Source organism: Myotis daubentonii, chromosome 5, assembly GCF_963259705.1.
Source record: "Myotis daubentonii chromosome 5, mMyoDau2.1, whole genome shotgun sequence".
NCBI lineage: Eukaryota > Metazoa > Chordata > Mammalia > Chiroptera > Vespertilionidae > Myotis > Myotis daubentonii.
The window spans coordinates 27,726,477-27,745,942 of NC_081844.1; the positions used below are offsets into that span (position 1 = coordinate 27,726,477).

The window sequence follows — 19,466 nt, forward strand, 5'->3', positions numbered from 1 at the left end:
GCATGGTTAGTGCTGGGGGCAGAACTCTTGCCTGTCTGGTCTGAGTGCTTGCTGCTCCCATGACAGGCCTCTGGGGAAGTGGTTTGACCCCTGCTGTTCTCTCACCCGTTCGGCTGCTGGGCTCCAGTGCCTTGTGGGGGGGAGGCTCAAAATAGGTCAGGTCATGGGCTCAGCGCAGGGGACAGGGGCCCCAAGGTTTTGGTGTCTGTGGCGGTGAGGGGCAGGGGTTGGCTGGAGCTCTCAGCATTCTCTGAGGCCCGGCCCTCCTTGCAGCCAAGGCAGCATTGGTGGCAGCAGCCTATGCTGGGTGCTACAGCCATGTAGAGCAGCGGGTGGATGCAGATGGCCAGGGGCACAAGGCCCCGCGTCACCTGGTGGCCCACATAGGACCCCAGGTCCAATGCCTTCACAGCCTGAGTCTCGTCCACAAAGGAGGGGCAGCGGGCTCTCCAGCGCTGCCGGGCAGACACGTTGATCACACGTGTGACAAAGTAGGGCAGATAGGAACCAGCATAGAGCACCACACCACTGGCCACCAATACTACCACATGCATTTTCTCGGCTGCCGTCATGCCGTGGCTGCGTAGCACGGCCCGCCCAAGGGCGCCATAGGCTGCCAGGGTGAGCAGCAGCGGCAGGCCGCAGCCCAGTGCCATCAGCACCAGGCTATAGGCTGTGTAGGCCTTGAGCTGGTTGTCACTCGCAGTCCCCAGGCACTTGATGCAGGCCTCAGGCCTGGACACGGAGCAGCGGCCTTCTTGCTGTGGTGTCGTCAGGTGGGAGAAGCTGAGGGTGGGTGCAGCCAGCAGGGCCGCCAGCACCCAGCCCGCGGCACTAATGGCCCAGGCGTGCTTGGGACGCAGGTGACTTCGGGTGAAGAAGGGGTGGACGACACCCAGGTAGCGGTTGAGGCTGATGCAGGTGATGAAGATGATGCTACCCAGCGTGTTGCAGATGAAGAGGAAACGCTCCAGGCGGCACATGGCCTCCCCATAGCGCCAGTGTTTGGGTGGGTAGAAGTAGGCAGCCAGCGGGGGCAGTGTCAGGGCGTAGAACAGATCGCTGACAGCCAGCTGGACTGAGAAGATCACAGCTGGGTGCCATGGGCGCTGCTCCTGTGTGCCGAAGCGGTAGAGGGCCAGGCTGTTGCCAGCCACTGCCACCAGAAACTCGGTCACCAGAATGGGCCACAGGAAGCCTTCCTGGAAGCCACTGAGGATTCGATCAGCAGCTGCTGAGATGTTGGCTGGGCAGGGTGGGGCACCTGTGGGCGAGGGTGTGGCTGGGTGAACCCTGCCCCCCACCTCGCTGAGCACAGCCTCTGCTTTCAGAGCTGCGCTGTGCTGTCGGTCAGGCCTGAGTACCTGTTGGGCACCAGGCCTGCATGACCCCTTTCTAAGAGGACTTTTGATGAGTCCAGCTCCTTTCTATGGAGGGAATCAGGCCTAGAACGGTCAGAAGACAAGTTCCCTTGGCTCCCTTGGGGTCCTGCACCCTTGAAGAACCAGGGGGAATTGTTGCCCTCAAAGAACCCATGTAAACTGGAAATAATGGCTGGGAGCCATCAGGACTGGGATGGAGAACAGGAGTCAGGGGACCCTCAGACCTCACTGCAATCCACCAGCAAGCACCCATCTTCAGTATCTGTCACCCCTAACGCACTTGTGTCCAGCCCGTCATCTCCTGTCTGGACCAACAGTAGCCTAGGCCCGGGTCTCCCAGCTCCGCTCACCTGATCTATTCCCCGAGCCTCCAGAGGGCGCCTGTGAGCACCTATCAGCCCCCGTGCCTCTGCTCAGAGGCCACTCTAGGGGTCCCTCCTTCCTGGGAGGAAAAGCCAGTGCTTGCCTCATCCCACAAGGCCCTGAGGGAGGTCTGGCTCCCACCCACTGGCTTTCATCTCCTGGTCCTGGCAACCGCCAGTCTGCTTCCTGGTTTTCTTAGGCACATGTGCCTCAGGGCCTTTGCGCTGGCGGCTCTTTTTTGAGTCACGGACGTCCTGAAGGCTGTCTTCCTCTGGTCCTGACCACCCTAACATTTCCACTGCTCCCCGTAGTCCCCTTCCCTGCTAATCTTCTCTCAAAACAGTCTATAGCTCTCATCACTGTTTAAGTAAAACCCCCAGGAACAAGTCCCTTCTGAAGGGAGGGTGTGCACAGACCTCCCTCACCAGACTGTTTCCACCCTCACTTCTGCCTTCCTGTTCTAGTTCTTGGCTTCAGACGTGCTTCTTACACCATCCCCACTCCCATTCCCACCTCCACCCCAAGCCCGGGGTACACAGGGGCCAGGGCCCTGTGCTCCCTCCTCACCTGAGATCGTGTCCGCCATGGCCCTCGCCCTGCCTTTGGGGCTCCTGCCTACAGTGTGTCCGGGTCCCACCCCCAGTGAACAGCAGCCTGTTGGCCCCTCCCTCCACAGGTCCACCCACCGCCCACACAGGCAGATCTTGTTGAGCCAGCCGTTTGCACACTTCCTTCCTCATGGCGCTCTAGACCTGGCCTCGGCAGGCAGGAAACCTCAGTCTGAGGGAGGTTGGGAAGGAGCCCAGGACCCAGACCAACCACCATGATCAAATCTGAGCTCCACACTCCATTCTACACTTCCAGGCCCAACTCCCAGTGGCCTCTGATCCCCTCATTCCAACTGCAGCCTCTGCCTCATGGGAAATCAGTGTTTATTAGAAGGTTGGGGAACCAGCTCCTTTATGAAAGGAAACTGAGGGCTGCACCTGGACACCCAGGCAGGAGCCCAGGGCAGCATCTCTGGGGCCCCAATCTGGGGCATTTCACCCACTGCTCACGTTCAGCCTCAGGCCACTCTCTTGGGTGGCTGTGCTCGGCCTCGGCCATAGTTCTGAACAGCCCCTTGAGGCCCCAGCTTGGCTTGGGTACCCCAGGGCCTGCCCTTGGCTTTTGGAGGCCTGTGGTCACTGCCACGGTCTGGCCTCCGCTGCTTGAACCGCTGCTTCTTGCTTGGAGGCCTGGTGGACCGTCTCCGCTGGGCCTCTGGGAACATGTCTGTGAAGAAAGATGGTGTCAGGGTCACCCGGGCAGGGACAGGCTCCAGTGCCCGGCTGCACCGATCCCTCAAGCACCTTCGTCAGGCTCCTCGCCCACTGCTTGGCGGAAGTACTCCGCTTCATCCTCCTCCTCCTGCTGGCCAGCCCTCTCTGCCTCTGGGGGGGCCCCAGGGTCCTCAGCATCGCTGTCCCCATCAGCCTCTGCCCGTGCCCGCTTCATGCCCGCCAGGCTCTTCTTCCTGGAGGAGAGGAGTGGTGGTCAGTGTAGCAGCCTGCACCAGGGACCTGCCCCACCCGCCGACCACACACCTGTGGGCCTCTCGCTGCTCCTGCTTACGCTGGACATTCTGGGCCTGCTGGTCCTGCCTCTGGGCCTTGAGCCGCAGCTTCTCCTCCTTGGCTGCCAGTATGGCCTGCAGCTCCTCCTCTGTCTTGTGCACTTAGAAAGAAGAAACGGTTCACCAAGATCCATGTGTGCCCACTGCACCTAACAGCCCTCCTCGGGGGGCCTCAGACCCCAGGCCCTGTGCCCGCCAGCCCTGACCTCACCGAAACTATGGAAGAGCACGTTCCCCTCCCCGACACCCTCCTGAATCTTGATAAGCTGCAGCGTCATCCGAGGTCCGATCTGGAGGGACATGGAGGAAGAGTCAGTCCTTCTTCAGGGCTGGGGCTGCTGGAGGAAGTCCCCTCAGCCACTGGGCCTCACCTCAGTAAGCCTCACAGCGCTCTGCTGGGCCCGCATGTTGCCGCGCCCTGCGATGGCCTGGGGTAGCTCCGTAATGTTGTGTTCGCCATCGGGCTCTGCCTCACTCTCTGACAGTCCCGCACCCCTGTGCCAGGGACACACAGCTCAGCAGGGAACCCCAGGCTCCTGGGGTCCCCTAGACCCGTGGCCGGCAAACCACGGCTTGCGAGCCACATGCGGCTCTTCCACAAAATACCACGTGCGGGCGCACATGTACAACGTGATTGAAACTTCGTGGCCCATGCGCAGAAGTCGGTATTTTGTGGAAGAGCCACACTCAAGGGGCCAAAGAGCCGCATGTGGCTTGCGAGCCGCAGTTTGCCTCCCACTGCCCTAGACCATGGCAGCCTCCCACTCTGCCCCTTCCTCACGTGGCCAACAGCTCGCTGATGTCCTGCAGGCGGCTCATGTTGGGGAACTTCTCTTGGAGAAGCTTCTTCATCCCACGACTTGCGCCCACAGGGACAACTTTGATGCTACTGCAGAGGCCGGAGTGAGTGAGGTGGGGGGTTAGGGGTCACAGAGTCAGGGGCCAGTCTTACCCTCTCCCATTTTCATGGTGCGTCAGGGCGTTTACTTTGAGACTGAGCAATCACGGAGTCTCAGGAGCAGCACTGTCATCAGCCGCACACAGAGCAGCACAGCCCACCTCCCCCGCCTGTACTCACTAGTGGCGGAAATCCAGATCCTGGGTGTCAGGGTTGTAGTTGATGAGGAGGCAGCGCTTGATGGTATTCAGGTTCACCTGGAAAGGGGCACGGCGCCATGTCAGTTCCTTTAGGCCTCACTGCGTACTGGAGGCCAGGCCACGCCCTGCAGGGACTGATGGGGCTGCAAGCGGTGTCCATGGACTGCTGGCTAGAAACCTGGTTCCAGCCCACCAAGGCCGCCCACTCCAACTCCCCGATGATCATCTCCAACAAGCAGAATCTGAGGCCCACTGGTGCCAGGGCTTAGGAACTGTTGCCCATAACTAACCTCAGACTAGTAACCTCAGTTGTCAGCCTCAGTTCCCCTAAGGTGGGGCATGACAACACAACGGACACTGCTTAAACTAGCACTCAAGAAAGCACCATTGGCCTGCGGACTGAAGGGTCCCAGGTTCGATTCTGGTCAAGGGCACATGTCCCGGTTGCAGGCTCGATCCCCAGGAGGGGGTGTCCAGGAGGCAGCCGATCCATGATTGTCTCTCACTCCCCCTTCCTGTCTGAAATCAATGAAAATATATTTTTTTTTAAAAAGCAAGCACCATTGGCGTTTTCCACCTGCCATATGGGAAGGCAGTTCAAAGGGAGTCCCATGACATAGAATGCAAGTGAGACTTGACCTTGGGAGTCAGAACTCTCAGCCTCAGTGCTGGGAGGTGAGGACTGAGCAGTCAGCCCTAGGACCTGTGTGGTACCTGCTACCTGCCCCATCCACCCACACCTGCCCCCACGCAGGCCCTGCCCACCTTGTGCACGTTGATGGAGGGGAACAGGTTCTGGAACATAGTAGCCATGAGCTTCACGTGCATGCCCAGGGGGCCGAAGCTGTTGAGCACCAGGAGGGGGGGATGGGTGAACTGCTGCTCGTGCATGCGGTGGCGGCGCAGCGAGGAGACCACGTCACGTGTCAGTGTGTACTGCAGGGCGGGGCGAGGAGGGGGTGACCACCAGCCACGCATGGTGGGCGTCATTCCCCACCCCAGCTCCTACCCCACATGGTTCTCACCTCTGAGCCTTACCTTGTTGACCCGGAAAGTCAAGGTGGGGCCTCCTGGGAGGCGCATCAGCTTCTACAAAGAAAGAATCAATGAGGGTGGAGGCATCCAGGTGGGGAGCAGGAGTGGGAACGGTGGCCCCATCTCTTCAGAGCGTTTACTTTGAAGCCAGAATCATGGCAGCTCAGAGGCACATGGGTTCATCAAGAGAGCTGGGGGAGAAGGAGGGTATGGGGGAGATGGGTGCAGGAATCCACTCACAAAGTAGATATTAGTCTCCGTTTTGCTCAATATCAGGAAATGCGTGACCCCAAGGGGCCCAGCCACTGCCACACAATCCTTCAGAGAATTTTTCTTGCGTATCTGGATATTAGAAAAAGAAAAAAAAAATGATCAGTCATTCCTCTTTTGAGCAAAGACTCTAAGCTGAAACTGTTATGCCCTCTCCTGCATCTAATGTTTCTGAAAAGGGGGTGAGGGGCGTGGACTGCCCTTGGCCTCGCCTAGAGCACTGTCTCGACTAGCGAGCTGCCTCTGTCCTTGCTTACCGAGCATCGCTCCCTTTTGCAAATGCGCCAACAGAAGCCCAGCGTGTTTAAAACGTAACTTGCTGCAGGCCTTTGAGAGAAGTCAAGTTTCCAACTCAACTTTGCTGATTCCAGAGTCCCCTCTTACCCACAAACTCCAGGTACCCGGCCAAGCCCTAAGCTGAGCGCGTTCATGCCCCGCAAAGCTGAGGCAGGGACGACGGTCCCCGTAAGGGACCCTTTCTCTAGCCGAGGAAAATGAGGCCCCGCGAGGCTGGCGGCACCCTCGCAGCCTCAACGGTCAGTGGAAGTGGGCTGGAGGGTGCAGACCTGTAGGCGGGTGGCGGTGAGCGGCTCCATGACCCGCCGGAGGTCCAGGCTGAGCTGCCGGACGCCGCGACCCGCGCGGCCCCGGGCGAACACGAACGAGTGTGGCTGCGCGGCGTAGGCCTCGAGGTTGCGTTGTTGAGCCTGGGCGCGCGCGCGCTTCTGGTGCCGGGACTACGGGGGCGAGAGGCGACAGGTGAGCCCGGCGACTCCGCGGGGTCCCCACCCGTGCTCCCCGCCTCCCGGGCTGCCGCACCTCACCCGCCCCGACTGCCCCATGCTGGCGTCTACTCCACGAGGACCTTCCGCCGGCCGCTTCCGGCGCCGTGCCGTTCACTTCCGGCGCTGGAGAGGTGGTCACGTGAGGCGGCGCTGAGCGATGACGTCACCCTATGGGTATACGCATCAGACAGCGTGGTGGGGTGGGGAAATCATTGATGTATTGCTATGGAGACACTTGGTGGCTGTTTCCATGGAAACCGGGGCGGGGCCGCGCGGCTCCGCAGCTTTTGAGCGCTCCGAGAAATGAAGCGCAGGTTCGAATCCCGCCTCGGTCATTTCCGCCAGCGGTGCGATTTTGAGAACCAATGTCTGCACCCCGAGGCTTCTAATGTATCCTAAAGTGAATATGATAAGTCATTTAAGTCCTGACTCGTGAATTAAGAGAGACGATGTACGTACGCCCAGTGCTTGGCACACTGGCACCAGGCACTTGGGGAGCAACCAGAAAAGGGAGTAGCGCCATGGCCGATTACTCATTTGGGCCCCCAGCTCCTGAGGGCCAGCTGTCCTCCCCAGAGGGTCTTGTCTGCACACCAGCTGAGGATGGAAACTCCACATCACCTCTGGAAACTCAAAGCAATTCGGCGCTTGGTGAAAAATTCATCTCCGGTTTCCGCTCAAAGCCCCAGTCTTGGCCTCAGGCCTCTGGCTTCTTCCCCAGAACCTTGGGGTGAGGGGAAGGGATGCCCCCAACATCTCTCTCCCTGTCCCATTTGCTTCCTCTCACATCTGCCTTCCCTCCCCCAGCTGCCTTCCTGCTTCCTCTGTCCCCCCTCCCCAATTCTCCCAATTCTTCCCCCACTTTGCCTCCTCCTCCCCATCTCTGTCTCCTCCCTGTCTCCCTCTTCCCCAACTTTGTTTCTGCCACTTTCATTATTTCTTTCCATCTTTCTCCTCTCTCTCTCTCTCTCTCTCTCTCTCTCTCTCCCTGTCCCTACCCCATTTCTCTCATATCCTCTCTCTCCGGACTCCCCATGTCTCCCCATTTCCCCCACGTCTCTCCCCTTCCCTGTCTTTCAGACTCGCGCTTATGTCAGCCTCTCTGTCACTTAGGAGGTTTTTTCTCTCTCTGCTGCCAATGGGGGAAGCTGGAGGGGGCTGCGGGTGGGGGGCCCCAGTCCAGGCTGGAGCCCAGCTTGGCAGCCTCTCTTAGATCTGGGAGGACCATTTCCTCTTTCAGCCCAGGAGTCCACTTGGGTTGCGAGTTGAGGACAGTAGGAACGGAACGCAGGAAAGGCTGCTGGTGGAGGAGGCCTTCGCACGGGTTGCAGATCCCAGACCTGTGCTCTGGAGGCTCTGCGTGAGTCTTTTCGTACCCCTGAAAAAATGGCTGGATGATGACTTCTGCCTGTTTCTGTCCCTGCATGACTTTCCCAGTGTGAGGATGTGACAGTGTGTGGACAAATGGAAACACGTGCACTAGGGTGTGTGTGGGGGCAGGTATCAGTGTCTCACTAGACAACCGGGAGCACACTGATCTGCATCTCTGTGCTTGTCAGTGTGTGACTGCGTGTACCTGGGTGTGTAAGTGTCTGGCACACAGGTACAGACACAATCAGTCCCCAGGATCTTTTCCTTTAAGTTGTGATGTATATGTGTGTGTGTGCGCACATATTTTGAACACTGCTGCCTGAATCTGTGTCATGTTTCCAGTTACGTCTTTGGAAAAGGCGTGTGTATGCACATGCCAGGCAAATACCCAGACACACACGCACACACAGATTCTATCTGTCTATCTTTGCTGCTTTGTGCAGCGGCTTGCCTGTCTTGTTATGCTCACAAAGGGGTGTGTGACTGTCGCGATATATATGTGCAAGTTTTGGAGCCAAGCTGCTGGGGCAGATCCCACTGTGGACCCTTTTGGCCTGTGGGACCGTGAGCAAGTCACTCACCCTCTCTGAGGCTCAGTGTTCCCTGTTGCAAGATGAGGCTACGCATAGAAGCCAGCTCAGGCTGCAAGGATTAAATGAGATAAAAGGTGTAAAGTGTTTAGAGTCACGCCTAATACACAGCAGGTGCCACTGCTGATGTTGGCTGTTGTCCTTTTCTGTGCGTGTCCATGTGTCTGATGCTGAATCTTCCCGGCTTCCTGGGGCCTGCAGCCTCCCACGCTCTGTGTTCTGCTACGGGGGGAATGTCCAGGGCACTGACCTGTGTTATCAGGCTCTGGTGGCCTGGGCAGGAGGGTCTGGCAATTTGGCCTCAATTCTCAGGCGGAAAATGCTAAATATTTACAGTTAGAGCGCCTGGGCTCAGCATCCCAGCTGTGGTCCCAGGCTCTGATGGGGGGCTGGTAGGGCTGGGGGGTTACCAAGTCTCCTCCCCCCTGCTCTCCCACTGGCCTCTTCCCTTCCCCTGCTCAGAGGCCCCTGCTGGACCCTTGGCTCCTCCTCTGACTTCTGTGCCTGCTACGGGCCTCCTCGCTGGATTCAGGATCTTGGTTGTGAGAGGTGAGAGGGCAGGAGGGTGGGAGGGCAGGTGGAGGCCGATTCTGTCCTGTGGGAGACCTGGGCCTCTCCTTGGCTGGAGGGCTTCCCCGGCCTCCCCCTCACCTCAGGCTGAGACCCTGGTAGGCAGTGGGTGTTACACACTCCAGCTCCAGAAAATGCAGTCCTTTTCTGTAGAGTGGGGCCTGGTGTTTGGGGGGGGAGAGGGGGGCGGGGGGTGCGCTAGGAGAGGACCCTGCTCCCTGCTGCCCTTGGAAGCTCGTGCTTGGTGTGTGAGTTTAGTCGTGAACGGGCCTTTTCCCAGCTCAGAACCCCTCCTGGTTCTCACATGAGTTAGGGTAAAACTCAAGTCCTCCTGGAGGTTCTCAGGGTCCTGCACACATTTCCCCCTCACCTCTCTCTTCTTCCTTCCTTCCACTCTCCCCCTCGCTCACTGTTCCAGCCACACAGGCCTCCCTGCTATTCCTTGGGCATATCAAGCAAGCTCCCACCTCAGGGCTTTTGCACTGCTGTTCCCTTTGCCTAAATGCTCTTCCCCTTCTCTCTCTTCCTTCAGGTCTTCATCCAAGTGTCATCTTCTCTTTAAATAGAGGCCTGACCCTTCTATTCAAAACACCCACCCCAGCCCAGGACTCCCACCCCTTCCCGGCTTGAGGTTCCTTCTAAGCACTTATCACCCTCTGACCTGTCCGTCGTCCATTTTCCCAACCAAGATGTCAAGCTCATGAGGGCAGGGATTTTGCCTGTGTTGGTCATGCCTGTGTCCCCATCGCTTGGAACGGCTCCTGGCACACAACAGGCACCCGGAGTGTTTGCTGAATGTGTGAACGAGGCAATGTGTGTGATGATAAAGACCATGGACATGTGCCCGTGTTGCCACCAGGACGTGCGGGTTAGGTCATAGAACTTAGTACAGAGAGGGGTGATGTGCGGACACGTGAGGTGTGCTCTGGGCTGGCAAGTGTACATGGGAGTCAGGTGTGTCCCCATCTCAGAGGGTGTGAACCTAGGAATGAAGGCAATGGGGCCCGTGTGTGGACCCTACGGGGTCAGAGGTGGTGGCTATGAGTACACAACCTTGAGTGAGGACACTCATAGGAGGTCACCTGTGTAAATTGGGGAACACCTGGGGGACACAGCAGACCTGGGGCATGTGGGTGTTGGGGTATGGGTGTGGCACCAGGCAGTTTTGATGAGGACATGGGAAATGGGGTGTCCACTACTAGACTGAGTGAGACTTGCCCCTCACCCCACCTCACCCCCTTCTAACCATACTTGCCCTGCTTCTGTTCCAGCCTCCTGAGGTTCCTTTAATACAGTGGTTCTCAACCTGTGGGTCCTTTCACAAGGGGTCGCCTAAGACCATCGGAAAACACATATATAATTACATATTGTTTTTGTGATTAATCACTATGCTTTAATTATGTTCAATTTGTAACAATGAAAATACATCCTGCATATCAGATATTAAATTACAATTCATAACAGTAGCAAAATGACAGTTATGAAGTAGCAACGAAAATAATTTTATGGTGGGGGGTCCCCACAACATGAGGAACTGTATTAAAGGGTCGTGGCATGAGGAAGGTTAGAACCACTGCTTTAATACATCAGGCGTGATCTAGCCTCAGGGCCTTTGCACATGCTGTTCCCCCTGCCAGGGCTGCTCTTCTCCCCTAGATATCCCCATGGCTTCCTTCTTCAGTACTTTGTTCAAAGGTCACCTCTCCAGCAGGTCTTCCCTCCTTTCAAATTGCTTCATGTCTCTCTGATCTTTATCTTTAGCACTGAGTGCTATCTAAAACTTTATTAACCTCATACTTTATTTTGTTCCTTGCACACCAGGCAGGAATTTTATTTTGTTTCCGACTGTATTCCCAGCGCCTTGCACTGAGGCTGGCACACAGTAGGCACTAGTCAATGCTCGCTGAACCAATGCTGCCCCGCAGGATGCCTGGAACTCAGTGGAGAGAGGCCTGGCTGGGATCCCGTTGTTAGGCAGCCTCCAGCCTTGGGGTGGGAGGACCGAGGTGGGCCTGGGTGGGCCCGGAGCCACGCAGGTGTAAACACACGCATTGGGAGCAGTTGGATTTGGCCCGGCCTGAGAGTTGGGGGTCGAGTCTGGGCTCCCGGGCCTCCCTCTCCTTCCCCTCCGTCCTCTGCCTGCAGGTCCGCCATGTGGGCACCCGGGCTGCGCGCGCTGCAGCTGCTGCTTCTGCTGGGCGCCTCCTGGGCGCGGGCGGGCGCCCCGCGCTGCACCTACACCTTCGTGCTCCCGCAGCAGAAGTTCACGGGCGCCGTGTGCTGGAGCGGGCCGGCGGCCGCGCGCCCGGCCACGGAGGCCGTGAACGCCAGCGAGGTGGCGGCGCTGCGCGCGCGCGTGGGCCGCCACGAGGAGCTGCTGCGCGAGCTCCAGCGGCGGGCGGCGGCGGACGGCGAGGTGGCGGGCGAGGTGCGCGCGCTGCGCAAGGAGAGCCGCGGCCTGAGCTCGCGCCTGGGCCAGCTGCGCGCGCAGCTGCAGCACGAGGCGGGCCCGGGCCCGGGGGCGGAGCCCGCGGCGGCGCTGGCCCTGCTCGGGGAGCGCGTGCTCAACGCCTCCGCCGAGGCGCAGCGCGCCGCCCTCCGCTTCCACCAGCTGGACGTCAAGTTCCGGGAGCTGGCGCAGCTCGTCAGCCAGCAGAGCAGCCTCATCGCCCGCCTGGAGCGCCTGTGTCCGGGGGGCGCGGGCGGGCAGCAGGTAACCCACGCGGCAGCCCCGCCGCCACTCCCTGTGCGCGTTGCCTGGAAGATGGGCCTCCTGAACCCGAAAAGTTCCCAAACCCAGATTCCTACATTTCCCGCCTACAATCCTTCGGGTCAAAACGCAACTGGTGGTCACGTGAAGTCTTTACTTATCCACGTCATATGAATAGTCTTAGAACCCTTCAAGCAAGCACATTATGTGGATAAAGACCAAAGACCCATGTTATGGAGATGTTATGTAATGTTACAATACAGGCTGTGTATTACTGTCCCTAACTCCTGCCATATTATTCTGAATTCTGGAACGTGTCTGGGCCTGGGTTTTGAATAAGAGATTGTTGCTCTGGGACAGTCCCTACCTTACAGGGTTGTTGAAAGCATTCAGTAAGTTATTCCTCATTGTTGCAGGCACTCATTATTTTCACTTTAAAGGAAAGGATTTGGAGGCACGGATTAGTTAAGCCGTGCACACTGGAGCGGGAATGTAAGCTCAACTCTGCCTGTCCTTGAAGCTAGAATTGGGCATTTGGGGAGGATCAGTTCCTGCCCCTGCCTGACCTCCTACCCATCTGGATGCTGAGAGATGGAGATGGAGGAGACCAAGGTGGCCTGGGCTGAGGGTTAATGCAATCACATGATTCTCTTGGTCACCCAGGTCCTGCCACCGCCCCTGGTACCGGTGGTTCCGGTCAGTCTGGTGGGTGGCACCAGTGACAACAGCAGGTTAGACCCAGCCCCAGAGTCCCAGAGAGACCAGACCCTGAGACAGCAGGGGACCCTGGCCTTTCCCTTACCTGCAGGGCACCCTGCAGTCCCCACCAAGCCAGCAGGTAAGATGAGGGCAGGGCTGCTGGGGGTGTGATGAGCCAGGATTTTTATGGTATATTCCTCTCACGGTGAGAGGACTGAAGGAAATTTTACCCTGGTGACTGAACGAGGGGCTGTGGCTCTTATTCTGATAAAAACCAAAATTCTTACTCTGGTATGAAAACAGGGAAGGAGGCGCTTTTATTTTAGTGAGGGGTCAGGGAATTTAAGACTGCTACTTTGGTGAGAATTTGAGCTCGTTCAGAGGGCCATGTTCAGGACTCTTATTCTGGTGAGGAGACCATTTTACCGGGATTTAAGAACTCCAGGATCTACATGTGCTGTCGTGAGAGAAGAGTGACTCAGTCTTATTCAGGTAAGGAAATCGGTACTGGAGCACTTATTCTGAGGAGAGAATGGAAGAGAGAACACTGCTATTCTGGTGAGGGGACCAGTGCAAATTAGGACTCTTATTTCAATAAGGGGTTGGTTGGTCCAGGCTGTACTTACTCCATATCTCTGTGCCCACAGGCCCATGGCAAGATTGTGCAGAGGCACACCGGGCAGGCCATGGGCAGAGTGGCGTGTACGAGCTGCGACTGGGCCGGCATGTGGTGTCAGCATGGTGTGAGCAACAGCTGGAGGGTGGAGGCTGGACGGTGATCCAGAGGCGGCAAGACGGTTCAGTCAACTTTTTCACTACCTGGCAGCACTACAAGGTGAGCGCAGGTAGGCAGGGGCAGGGCTGGGCAGGGGAGGGGACCTGCTCCTAACTTCCTGACTTTCCTGCCAGGCGGGCTTCGGGCAGCCTGATGGGGAACACTGGTTGGGCCTTGAACCGGTGCATCAGCTGACCAGCCGTGGGGACAACGAGCTCCTGGTGCTCCTGGAGGATTGGGGAGGCCGCGGTGCACGCGCCCACTATGATGGTTTCTCCCTGGAGCCCGAGAGTGACCACTACCGCCTACGGCTGGGCCAGTACCATGGAGATGCGGGAGACTCTCTTTCCTGGCACAATGACAAGCCTTTCAGCACTGTGGATAGGGATCGAGACTCCTATTCTGGTAAGGAGCTCTTATTGGGGTGTGGGGGGGGGGTGGAGGGAAGGGGAGGGTGGGGAGTAAGGGAGATGGTACTTCTAGTCAAAGAACGGAAGGGATGGGTAAGATTTCTCTTTGGTAAGGGTATGCAAGAGAACAGAAACTTAAAATTATTTTCGTTGCTACTTCATAGCTGTCATGTTGCTACTGTTATGAATCGTCATGTAAATATCTGATATGCAGGATGGTCTTAGGCGGCCCCTGTGAAAGGGTCGTTCGACCGCCAAAGGGGTCGCGACCCACAGGTTGAGAACCGCTGTTTTAGAAAGAAAGTAGAGATTTTTTTCCCTGGTAAAGGAATGAGAGGTAGAGATCCTCGTTTGCAGAAAGGATAGGAAAAGTGTGACTTGTACTTTGGTAAGGGGATAGGGAAGGAATTAAGGCCATTACTCTGAAGAAGAAAGTGCCCGCGGGGGGGGGGGGGGGGGGGGCGGGGGCGGGGGAGTGGGGAAGGGGATGCCTGGCTAAAGCCTTGCACTAGTGAGGTACTGGTAGAAGCTTTTATTATGGTGAGAGGACGTGGACTCTCTCTCTCTCCCCTCAGGTAACTGTGCCCTGTACCACCGGGGAGGCTGGTGGTACCATGCCTGTGCCCACTCCAACCTCAATGGTGTGTGGCACCGTGGTGGCCACTACCGCAACCGCTACCAGGACGGGGTCTACTGGGCTGAGTTTCGTGGCGGGGCTTACTCTCTCAAGAAGGCGGCCATGCTGATCCGGCCCCTGAGGCTGTGACCATCTGTCCCCCAGGGGATGTCTGTCAGCAGGAGCCCAAGTTGTCCTGGCCACACCTCCTTTATGGCTCGGTGTGAGCCCCGTCCCACAGACCCTCCCACTGTGGATCTGCTCCCCAGGACTCTGAAAGGAGGACCCAGGAATCCCCCTGCCAACATCTCCAGCCCGTGTGGCTCCCCAAGGGCACTCAGATCTCGGTTTGAGCTCGTATTTTATAACAACACAAAGTATCTACAGACTGTGTCTGGTTTGCATCCACACCTGGCACGGGTCACTCCTGGGGCCCACCCTCCTCCTCCTCTTCCTCCTCCTCCTCCTTCAGGTCCTCCAGGATGAGGTTGTCCAGGTGTTCTAGGAGGCTCCCCTGGCTCAGGCAGGTGCCCACCGTGGAGCCACTGCTGATGTGGAGGTCGCTGGGGTACAGGACTTTGGGCAGGTGGTTCTGCTTCCGGCTCTTGGGGTGTGCGCAGGATGTCCCAGGCACATGGGGCTCTGGGAAAGGAGGGGTTCTGAGGTCCTGGAGCTTGAAGTCACATGAGACTCTGGGGACAAGGGGGCTGAGGCCAAGGGCGCTCTGGGGAGGGAAGGGGCTGAGGATACAGACTCAGAGCTACAGGAAATTCAGACGTGAAAGTCACAGGTGTCAAAGCCACAGGAGACCCAGGGACATGGGCATCACCTGAGACTTCAGAAGACAAAACAGGAACCAAGAATACAGAGCCTCATGCGCGAGACCATGGAAGGTGGCTGATGCAATGGGAGGTAGCGTTGGAGGCCACAGAGACTCGGGGCGCCAGAGAAGACATGGAAGAAGGGGCTGAAGTAAAAGCCAAGTAGCCCACCCAGAGTTGGGGGAGGCCAGGCCAGGTCCTTACCTCGCCGGTTGAAGCAGTCAGCAGCTGAGCAGGAGTGGGTGTGGGTGCTGCGGTGATCCGTGTCCCGGTCCCAGCGCGGAGGGAGGATCCGTGTCGGATACACCGGAAAGCCACACCCATAACAAGGGGATGGGGACCCCATCTGTGCCCAGCCCCTGTGGGCAGGCAGGGCCATGAGGGTCTGAGGGTGAGGGTGAAGCTGGGCTGCAGTGGGGCCAAGGCAGGGAGGGCAGGGCTGGGGTGGGGCAGGGCTGAGGGGCGAGGTGGGGGTCAGCATCCTCACCGGAACTTGTGCCTGCACTTGGGGCAGTGGAACTCAGCCACACCCCACATCTTGTCCTCGGGTACTGGCTCATAGCGCTTTCGGCATTTCCTGCACCGAGACACCTGTGGGTGTGGAGAAGGGTGTGGGCTTACTCTCAGAAGAGAACTCTGGTAGCTTGATATTGGCCAAAGTGGGAATATTTACACCATGGAAATTGGTAAACACTACAAGTCTAGGCTCCATCCCAGGCCTATGCTGCAAGAGTTGGTTCTTAAGCATTTGCCAGGAGCACATCACTGGTCAGGGGGGTTCAGAAGCCAGATTTGGGGTTGTGTTTTCGGAGTCAGCTTTGATTTCTGCGGTAGCTGTCAAACTGTGGAGTCAGAGCTCTGGGGTAAGGGCTGAGCTCGAGTTGGAGGTCAGAAGTCCAGCTCAGGGTGGGGAATTGGGGATGAACTCTCAGAGGCCGAACATCTGCAGTCAGAGCTTCAGATGCTGAGGATGGGGGACACGACAGTCAAGGAGTCAAGGCCCGGGGTTGGGTTGTCACCTCCTTCCGCTGGGGCACACGGCGCCACCACACATGGTCGCAGGAGGAGCAGGCAAACTGCCGATCCACGGCAGGGATAAGGTCTTCCTGGGCACGTTGGAACATGCGTAGGTTGGCTTGCGTCAGCGGCAGGAGGGAGGTTGCCACTGCCTGTGGAACGGGGGTGGTGGGGTGGTGGTGAGCACGAGAGGGTGGTCAGCCCTCCTCCAACAACATAAACATATGTCAGTTCCATACTCCCAACAGATGGGCCCCCTCGTTTCCCTAGGATGTACCCCTCTCTCCCCCATGGGGGTCCTCCCTGCTCCACCTCCCCCATTCCCAGATACTGGACACACCTGGATGTCTTGGTCCTGCTTCATGTCCTCCGGTGGGTCCTGGGTGGAGATACCAGGGGCAGAGGCTGGGGATTCAGCTCAGGCCTCTTTCACCTCGTTTGTTGGGGGAGGGTCCCTAACTCACAAGGAGCTGATGGAGCAGCAGTCACTAGCTGAGAGCCAGGTGCGTGACCCCTGCTATCCTTACACAGTTCTGGGAGGTGAGCATACTTGTTATCCTCATTGTTCAGATGGGGACACTGAGACCCAGAGCCAGGAGACAGCCTGCCTGGGATCACCCCGAGAGTGCAGTGGCGCAGGCCTGGACCCCATGCTCCCATCCTGCTCGCAAATGCCACACACTTGTTGGCACTGGGACAGGCGGCCCCTCTGAGGCCACACTGCTTTAGGCTAAGTGTTCCAGCGCTGGGCTCAGACAGAAGCAGGTACCACCCCCTGGCTCCATTACTTTCAGCTGGGTCCCTAATGAGGGGTATCTCAGAGCTCAGACCCTGACTGGGTGGCTGGGGTTCAAATCCCAGCTGCCACCTGCATGCTGTGTAATCCTGGCCAGTGACTTCATCACTCTGTGTCTCCGTTGCCTTATCCGTAAAACGACAATAAATAACAGGACCTGTCTCATGGGGCCACTGTGGCAATGAAATGAGTCAACAGGTAAAATTCCTGGAGCCCTGTTGCAAGGGAAGTGCTCAATCAATGCTACTCTTTACTGTTATTATTTAAAAATAGGTTTTTATTCATTTTAGAGAGAGGAAAGGAGAGGAAGAGAGAGAAACATTGATGTGTGAGAGAGAAACATCAATCAGTTGCCTCCCGTATGCACCACGACTGGGAACGGAACCTGGGCATGTGCCCTGAGGGGGAACTGAACTGGAGACCTTTTGGTGCACAGGGCAACGCTCAGTCAACTGAGCCACACCAGCCAGGGCTCTTCGCTATTATGTTTCATCATACTCTTTATAGGTATAAATGCAAGAATATAATACATGCTTTATTATACTCTTTAACAGCTCTATGCGGGGCTTTTCAGGCAGGCAAAACCCACAGTGCATCAGCTACCAAAGCCACCACAGGGCAAAGTGGTCATGACGTTCCTGTGCCTCAAAGCCTTTCATTCATTCACTCATTCATTCATTCAACACATGAGCTCCTCTGCCCCCTCTCTGCCCCCTCTCCTGCTCATCCCAGCCTGTTTGCATTCCTTCGCTCAGCCATTCCCTCTTCCAGGTCGACCCTTTCTGACCCCTCCATGCCCAGGGATCACTAGCCTCCAGCCTTGAAGAGTTGGCAACACCCCCTCCAGGAAGCTCTCCCTGACCTCTCGCCTCCTCTATGACGACATTCTTCCTGGCTCCCGTCACTGCCCAGTTCCATGTCTCTCCCCCATTTAATAGCATCAGCATGTAATGGACATCTGTCTGCAGGCTCCCTGCAACTGAGGAGTGAGTACATGTGGTTGGACCATGAGTTGTGACGTGGCAGTGCCCCGAGGGGCTCGCCATGGACGGGCCGGGTTCCCCCTGCTCTCCCTCCCGTTACCCTGTCCTTTGAGGAGCAGGAGGCAGTTTACCTGGGCATCCAGGTCGTGACTCAGTTCCTGCCCATCTTTCTGCTTTACTCCTGGTGGGGAGACTAAGTGTAAGTGAAGGACCCTTGAAAGACCTTGTGGGAGTTTCAGGTCCCCAGACCCTCCCAAGAGAGGATCTCAGGCCTGTACCTGCCTTCCTGACCATGCCCCCTACCCCCAGCCTGCCGCCCGCTCACCGTACACGATGGAGCGGCCCACTCCGGTGTGGTCGCTGCCAAATTTCCTCATCAGAGTCCCCGCCTTCCTGGAGGAGACCTTCCCATGAAACTTCTCCCGGAGGCGCCGGACGCTCTTCTCCAGCTGGGGTGGGGACAGGGGGGCTCCGATGGGGGGAGGAGAGCCACTGCCCTCCCCCCATTTCTAGACACCCTTCTCCCCGCCTGAACTTGACCCTTAGCTTTGGCCTCCGAACCTCCCATCTCCATCCTCCGTGGCATTTCCTGGAAAAAGCCAAAGTCCTCACTGGACACTGGGGGAGGGTGCGGACTGGGGCAAGCTTCCCAGGCTCGGAGGGAGGCCGGCCAGGTAGCCCCTGGCCTTTGACCCTTGACCCTGCGGCCCCCGCTTTTCGTCGAGGAGGCCTCCTGTCGCTCTGGGGGAGGGGGCCGCCACTCTCCTTCCTGCGGGGGTGGGGAGTGGGGACGAGCGCCAGCGGGGGAAGGTCTGGGCTTCGGAGGGTGTCCCCAGGAAGTGCGAAGCCCTCTCCGCGGCCCTGGTCCCTCCCGGGCATCGTTCGCGGGTCCCCGGCCCCGCCGCAGTCCTCTCCTACCTCCACACCTTCCTGAGACATGGTGGCCGCCGCGCAGGTGCCCGCGAGGGTCCGCACTGCGCGCTCCGCGCCCCCCGGCTGGGACGAGCCCCGCGGTCCAGCCGCGCGCAGAGCAGGGGAGGGGCTCCGGCAGGCCCCGCCCTTCCTTCCCTTTCGCTTTCGATGGGTGGGTGGTGGGTGGTGGGTGGCGAGGGGAGGATGAAGCGCTGGCCCCGCCCTGGCTCCGCCTCTGCTCTGCGCCCCAAACCGCGGAGGGCGGCGGGGGTCTGCACCCGGCGGCGGAGCGCGCAGACCTCGGGGTGGGGAGGCGGCGCGGCCGCTGCGGTCGGTCACATGTCCCCACGCTGCGCGGGGTCCGCGTCTTCACGTCCCTCGTGGGGGCGGGGCCGCATCCCCAGGCCGCTGCGGGTGTGCGCGCCCCCGCCCCCTCGAGCTCCTGGTCCCTCAGCGCCTCGCCCTCTCCCCTCCCCCCAGGATCAGGCGCTAATGAGGACCTGGACCCCTACGTCTTTCTTGAGTCTCTGGCCAGGTCCCCTCTGAACCTCAGTGTACTCCTCTGTAAAATGGGGATGAAAATAGTGACTACATCCTACGTGTGCGTGTGTGTGCGCGCGCGCGTGTGTATATTTGCCAGGATTTGAG

General features: G+C 58.3%; 3 protein-coding genes and 2 non-coding genes across 7 annotated transcripts; 1 reads left to right on the forward strand and 4 right to left on the reverse strand.

Moving 5' to 3' along the window:
* Positions 1–57: 57 nt before the first annotated feature.
* On the reverse strand, positions 58–6,699 carry LOC132235079 (suppressor of SWI4 1 homolog). 3 transcript variants are annotated; one of them, XM_059696875.1, is made up of 13 exons: positions 6,588–6,699; positions 6,330–6,500; positions 5,734–5,835; positions 5,497–5,547; positions 5,224–5,394; positions 4,439–4,515; positions 4,142–4,249; positions 3,732–3,855; positions 3,572–3,650; positions 3,332–3,461; positions 3,098–3,261; positions 2,937–3,020; positions 58–1,264 (listed from the first exon to the last, which is right to left on the reverse strand). In XM_059696875.1, exons 1-13 carry the CDS (start codon positions 6,603–6,605, stop codon positions 162–164), a joined length of 2,382 nt encoding a protein of 793 aa, XP_059552858.1. In that variant the 5' UTR covers positions 6,606–6,699; the 3' UTR covers positions 58–161. The 3 variants fall into 3 exon arrangements, with proteins under 3 accessions (XP_059552858.1, XP_059552857.1, XP_059552856.1); XM_059696873.1 differs by lacking the exon at positions 58–1,264 and having other exon boundaries at positions 2,661–3,020; positions 6,583–6,663; XM_059696874.1 differs by lacking the exons at positions 2,937–3,020; positions 3,098–3,261; positions 3,332–3,461; ... (7 more) ...; positions 6,330–6,500; positions 6,588–6,699 and adding an exon at positions 2,313–2,804.
* LOC132236361 (small nucleolar RNA U105B) lies at positions 4,325–4,404 on the reverse strand. Its single transcript, XR_009453289.1, has one exon. It is a non-coding gene; the product is annotated as a small nucleolar RNA U105B (small nucleolar RNA).
* Positions 5,611–5,691, reverse strand: LOC132236351 (small nucleolar RNA SNORD105). The gene has a single exon (XR_009453281.1). It is a non-coding gene; the product is annotated as a small nucleolar RNA SNORD105 (small nucleolar RNA).
* A 1,095-nt stretch (positions 6,700–7,794) lies between the features above and the next one.
* On the forward strand, positions 7,795–14,675 carry ANGPTL6 (angiopoietin like 6). The gene is made up of 7 exons (XM_059696878.1): positions 7,795–7,908; positions 8,972–9,058; positions 11,225–11,792; positions 12,453–12,627; positions 13,136–13,323; positions 13,398–13,668; positions 14,249–14,675. Exons 3-7 carry the CDS (start codon positions 11,232–11,234, stop codon positions 14,437–14,439), a joined length of 1,386 nt encoding a protein of 461 aa, XP_059552861.1. The 5' UTR covers positions 7,795–7,908; positions 8,972–9,058; positions 11,225–11,231; the 3' UTR covers positions 14,440–14,675.
* SHFL (shiftless antiviral inhibitor of ribosomal frameshifting) lies at positions 14,634–19,090 on the reverse strand. Its single transcript, XM_059696877.1, has 8 exons — positions 18,825–19,090; positions 18,232–18,355; positions 18,038–18,087; positions 16,468–16,506; positions 16,130–16,279; positions 15,598–15,701; positions 15,315–15,469; positions 14,634–14,931 (listed from the first exon to the last, which is right to left on the reverse strand). Exons 1-8 carry the CDS (start codon positions 18,843–18,845, stop codon positions 14,711–14,713), a joined length of 864 nt encoding a protein of 287 aa, XP_059552860.1. The 5' UTR covers positions 18,846–19,090; the 3' UTR covers positions 14,634–14,710.
* Positions 19,091–19,466: the final 376 nt, after the last annotated feature.

What these genes read in the sequence shown, in the direction of transcription:
- LOC132235079 (XM_059696875.1), bottom strand. An exon ending in CCTCCATCAACGTGCACAAG is followed by an intron (nt 4,516 to 5,223) that starts GTGGGCAGGGCC and finishes GCCCCTTTCCAG; the next exon opens with GTGAACCTGAATACCATCAA. An exon ending in CGTGCTCTTCCATAGTTTCG is followed by an intron (nt 3,462 to 3,571) that starts GTGAGGTCAGGG and finishes CTTCTTTCTAAG; the next exon opens with TGCACAAGACAGAGGAGGAG.
- SHFL (XM_059696877.1), bottom strand. Translation starts at nt 18,845, where the DNA reads ATGTCTCAGGAAGGTGTGGAG. An exon ending in GGGCCGCTCCATCGTGTACG is followed by an intron (nt 18,088 to 18,231) that starts GTGAGCGGGCGG and finishes TCTCCCCACCAG; the next exon opens with GAGTAAAGCAGAAAGATGGG. An exon ending in TGACTGCTTCAACCGGCGAG is followed by an intron (nt 14,932 to 15,314) that starts GTAAGGACCTGG and finishes CTCCTTTCCCAG; the next exon opens with AGCCCCATGTGCCTGGGACA.
- ANGPTL6 (XM_059696878.1), top strand. Translation starts at nt 11,232, where the DNA reads ATGTGGGCACCCGGGCTGCGCGCGCTGCAGCTGCTGCTTCTGCTGGGC. An exon ending in CTACCTGGCAGCACTACAAG is followed by an intron (nt 13,324 to 13,397) that starts GTGAGCGCAGGT and finishes CTTTCCTGCCAG; the next exon opens with GCGGGCTTCGGGCAGCCTGA. An exon ending in GGATCGAGACTCCTATTCTG is followed by an intron (nt 13,669 to 14,248) that starts GTAAGGAGCTCT and finishes CTCTCCCCTCAG; the next exon opens with GTAACTGTGCCCTGTACCAC.